Source organism: Cryptomeria japonica, chromosome 8 (assembly GCF_030272615.1).
Source record: "Cryptomeria japonica chromosome 8, Sugi_1.0, whole genome shotgun sequence".
In the NCBI taxonomy this organism is placed as follows: Eukaryota; Viridiplantae; Streptophyta; class Pinopsida; order Cupressales; family Cupressaceae; genus Cryptomeria; species Cryptomeria japonica.
In genome coordinates this window covers 94084966-94089747 of record NC_081412.1, presented here as the reverse complement: position 1 = coordinate 94089747, position 4782 = coordinate 94084966, and the positions used below count along the sequence as shown (strand labels likewise).

The 4782-nt window shown below is 38.7% G+C and overlaps 1 protein-coding gene across 1 annotated transcript; it reads right to left on the bottom strand.

Moving 5' to 3' along the window:
• Nucleotides 1–378: 378 nt before the first annotated feature.
• On the bottom strand, nucleotides 379–3929 carry LOC131037018 (glutamate receptor 3.5). Its single transcript, XM_057969042.2, has 6 exons — nucleotides 3554–3929; nucleotides 2170–3416; nucleotides 1781–2058; nucleotides 1622–1653; nucleotides 963–1366; nucleotides 379–869 (listed from the first exon to the last, which is right to left on the bottom strand). Exons 1-6 carry the CDS (start codon nucleotides 3801–3803, stop codon nucleotides 519–521), a joined length of 2562 nt encoding a protein of 853 aa, XP_057825025.1. The 5' UTR covers nucleotides 3804–3929; the 3' UTR covers nucleotides 379–518.
• Nucleotides 3930–4782: the final 853 nt, after the last annotated feature.

Genomic DNA, 4782 nt, shown 5'->3' with positions numbered 1-4782 from the left:
CTCAAGATGGATTTTTTTTTCCAATCTTATTATAATACTCTAAAATTCATGAAAGAAATTCTAGAAGAAAATAAAATACATCCCTTTTCATAAATCACTTAAAACTTTTTTAAAGTATTAAACTTCTCATGATATCTTATAATTAAATTTCATCTTAAAAAACTCTAGTTACTATAATATAAAAACATATAAAATAATAATAATCCTATGATAATATAGTTCGTGACCAAATGATAAATACAGAAAAATATTATACCAAATAACATTTAATTAACTATATAACCCTTGTCAACATATTACTGCCTAAACTACAACAATTAACATGATACGCAAAAAAATTGTTAACATTATTAAGCTTTATTAAAAAAATAAGTCACAACATGCAACACGTAGTCAACTAGATTTTATATCAATACAACGATGGCTTCAGGAAATGGAGGAAATAAACAAATTGTACACGCCTTGAAATTGACTTCAAAACTGTGGGTTTTTCACAATCCGCGTTATCAGCGTTGGATTTACATGGGGGCGGGGCCCCTGGTAAGCTGTAAGATTTGGCCTTCATCATTGAATGCGTTAAAAAATTGTGTTTGGGTTGCACCCAAATTCTGCCGACTCGGATGGAACTTTCGGCCGATATGAATCAACGCTGCAATAGCATAGACGGATGCGGTGAGAACGAAAAGAATCCATAGATTGGCTGGAGTAATGGGAGTATTGCTGGACTCAATCCCTCTCTCCATATCTGGACACCGCGTTGTTTCGCCAAACCATTTGTTGCGTATACTCTGTACCGTGAAATGCTGCTCCGATGTGTTGAGCACCGCTTTAGACATATCTAATAAAAATGGTGACCCTTTGCGAAAAAACTGTCACAAACATGTAAAGTTCAAAACTGAGAATCTATTTCTATATAGAGAAATAAACTGTAGGGTGAAGTGGGATATGGAGAAATTGCTTACAAATCCCAAGCGTCCTGTGTCGAAGTATCCTTGATCGACAACTTCGAATTTTGCACATGGGTAGAGAGATTTCACTATTTGAACATATAGGCTCTCATCCACTATGGCACCCACTTCCTCACTCGTTAGCTTTTGCACGTAATCATAGGTATTTCCCAAAGGCACTAGTCTATCTTGAGGTATTTTCAGATTACCTGTGAGATAATTTTTAACAAATGAATTATTCTGGTAACCCACTTTAACATTGCTTGTGGTGAGGCTCTCCATTTTTGTAATGGTAGGAACCCATCTCTGTACTGTCAGAATAGAGGTGAGATGTGCAGTGTAGCTGTTGTTCAATATTAGAGCGATGAAGAGCCACGTAGCTAGTATTCCCTTGCCCAGAGTACTCCTCACCTCCTCTCCTGTATGTCATCAAAGATCCACAAGATGATTGGCATCATTAGGTGAATTGAGAAACATCAGAATCTTGATATAAGAGAATACAAAATGATGAAGCAAGCATCTGCGAATCCCTCCGAGGATTTGCTCCTAGGGAATCTTGATTTACAAGAACATGAAATGATAAAGTAGTTGAGCTTGTCAAGGAAAGAGAGTCATTGAGTACATCTTTGTATATCCTTAAATATGGTGAAATCATGAATTTAAGAAATACTTACTGTGAACGAATACGAAGGCAGAGGCGGACAATCTGCACATAATACAAGGTAATTTAAGAATCTCGTCCTAAGAGAAATATAGGAGCCCAATTCACATGCGATATAAAATTGCAATCACTTGAAGATTTGTAATAATAATATAGCAATATGTATTCTTACGTCAATGAAGTTACTACTTCTTGGATAACTCCGCCTTGGAATTCATGGTTGTCCTGATATTCCATGAGCCACAGAAGGAACGCAGTGAAGACGAAGAATGTCCCCGCTATAACCCACAACCCTGTATTGAATGGATAGAGAAACGTCCACGTCTGCCCTCTTGCTTTTTTCAATGGTACCATCAACAGCAGACCCATTTGGGTGTATGGCTGGGTGAAATCAACATACAAAGAACGGTTCCACAAAATTGTCGAGTCCCCCACCACTGCATCGAATGTCTACACAATCAAACATATAGCCTCATAATTAGTTTCTATTAAGCAATATACACATTCTAAAATAGGAAACCCTAAATCATCAAGAAGTGGAGAGGGATTGTGGGGAATTACATTTCCATCGACTAACTCGGATACAAGTGCATCGTAGTTAGAGACATTTGAGTTGTGATTCTCGAAGGCCTTGTAAACGAAAGGCAGATTGTACGGGAGCGTGTCTATGGCAGCCTCAAATGTGTCATTCGTGTAGCCTGAAATCCGGCCGATGAACTCAATATAATCAGAAGAAATGCTCTGTATGAGCTTTCCAATTACAAGTTTTTTGTACCCATTGGGAACTTGTGTGCTATCGCCAGGCCAGATGATACTTCCCAGCTTATTTTCTTCTTTGCCTGCGGATTGAAGCCGCCCGGTGTCTGTTTTCCAAAACCCAACTGTTTTGTAACTTTTTCCCACCACGTTAATTATCTCATACTCACGAATTTTTAAATTCTTGTCAACAGCACCAATTTCTAACTGGCCAATCTTCTCACGAAGCAATTCGCCTCCTTTTAAAACCATCGTCGAGCCAGGGAAATCCGTGACATTCTGGGGAATTTGTCCATCATATCCAATCTCTATGTCCTGTGAATGCAAGGCAGCAACTGCCCTTGCAATGAGCTTAAGGGAACTGTACGCTTGTATCCCGATTCGGTTGATGCCATCTTCTGAAGCGTTGAGCTGCAGCCTCTCCCGCAATTCTGTGAATTGGGGTGTTGCAACGCTTTTAACTCCCACAATTCCTTGCAATGTTTGGATAGAAGGAGGCAGAGAATCCAAAAAGGAAGCAACAGAGTCCGTGACAAGCCAGACATAGCTTTTATCCATCATGCCTAACTGTTGTGCTATGAAAAACATGTTAAGAGCCACATCAACACTCGTGTGCACAATGAAAGCCCTAACACCACTTGTGTTATTCAAATCCACTAAGGTTTCCCAAATTTTGTCTCGACTTGAAGCACAAGAAAGCGCTGTTGTCCTTGAAATTGTTGTCCTGTTGTTTACCGCGTCCTGCTGAAACTCCTGCAGCGCCTCTGTCAATTGGTATACACCATTTAACCAGAATTCATCGTCCTCATACATCACGACCACTGACTTCCACTTAAAGTAGGCTGCTATGGCTGCTGTGGCGTTCATATCGTCATAACGACTAGGAAATGTGGAAAGCAAATATGTGGAGGCACTTGTAGTTCCAAAACCGTGCGCACTGCTGATTGACAGGATTGGTACGTGAACTTCTTCCGCTACAGGGGCCAAAAGCTTTGAAATCTTAGGGTCCTCCACCAGGATTGCCGCAACCTCACTTCTGAATACTTGCAGAACTGTGTGAAAATTTTCCCAAACGAATTTATTGTGAGGATTAAATAACTAATTTGATAAGAAGACACAAAATCATCTGAAAAAAGAAAAGAGCTCGAAGAATAAAAAACCGTCGAAACTGTTTAGGTTATGTTCTCACCGTTTCCAACAAATCCTCGAGATTCTTGAATTGTGAGGTTGAGGCGAGTACCATTAGCTGCCTCGTCGTTAACATCTTGGAGAGCAAAGTGTAAAGACGTATTGGCCGCCTTTCCTGCGGGTGTACTCACATCAAGAATGGCAACAATGTTAACTGTGTCACCAACAGCGGTGGAGCCAGCAACATGAAAGACTCGTAAAATCAAGATTGTGTATATTAAAACCAGAGAGTTGCAATGAATCCTCCCCATTGTTGTGGAAGTCACAGCTTGAGAGGTTAATTGTGATGAAAATACAAATGCATTTGCTAATGAATAAATCAGAGAACATAGGCCGCCTTCGCAGTCGAAGTCAATGAGATTAGCTCATTCAGATAGCAGAAATGTGGTTCAATTATTTTGACTTGGTCTTAATGTTCTTAAAACCTATCTTATTCAGGTGAGTGAGTCTAAGAGAACAATAATTTTACTTCACGCTAATGCTAAGCGAATCGATTCTATTCCGTGGTTATGTGGTGTTCCATCGTGATCCGTCTCTCTTGGGTCGCATATTAGAATTGAACAATCAGATTCCTAAGCGATTAGTCAATAACCATTTAGCCGGTGAATCTTGGTCCACCAAGCATAATTTTAGGTTTTTGATACTCTACAAGTTTCCTTGCCCAACGGTGATTCAACTAGAGGCCACTCTACCTCGCCTTCCCCTAGGGTGGCCTTCGAGTAGTGTGGGGCTGCCGACTGGTGGAAATGGTGGTTGGGTAGCACCTGAATCTTCTAAATGGTGTCTTTGCTTGATTTTGGCGAATTTTCTGATTCAAAATGAAACAGAGATAAGAAAGATGAAGAATATAAAACTAATGAGGGGTGGTTCATTTCTGATATTACTCTAGATTCTGTTGATGTATGGATTAAACCAGTGATTGGGACCGCCTCCTCTATAGCAGCTTTTTGTGTTGCTACTGCTAGTTTTCCAGGCTATGTCCATGTGAATTCTAGGGTGTGATCTTGTATCTGCTCATCATTTTTTTGAATATGTATAATTTTAAATATTAATAGATACTCACACATTTATTCAAAAAAAAAAAAATTTAATAATTATAGATAATATGTTAGTTTAAAATTTAATTTAAATTCTTTTTTAAATCAGATTTTACTTTAATTTATAATTTATTACTAACTTACAAGATAGTATTAAATAAATTGGATATAAATATTATATAAATTTAAGGTA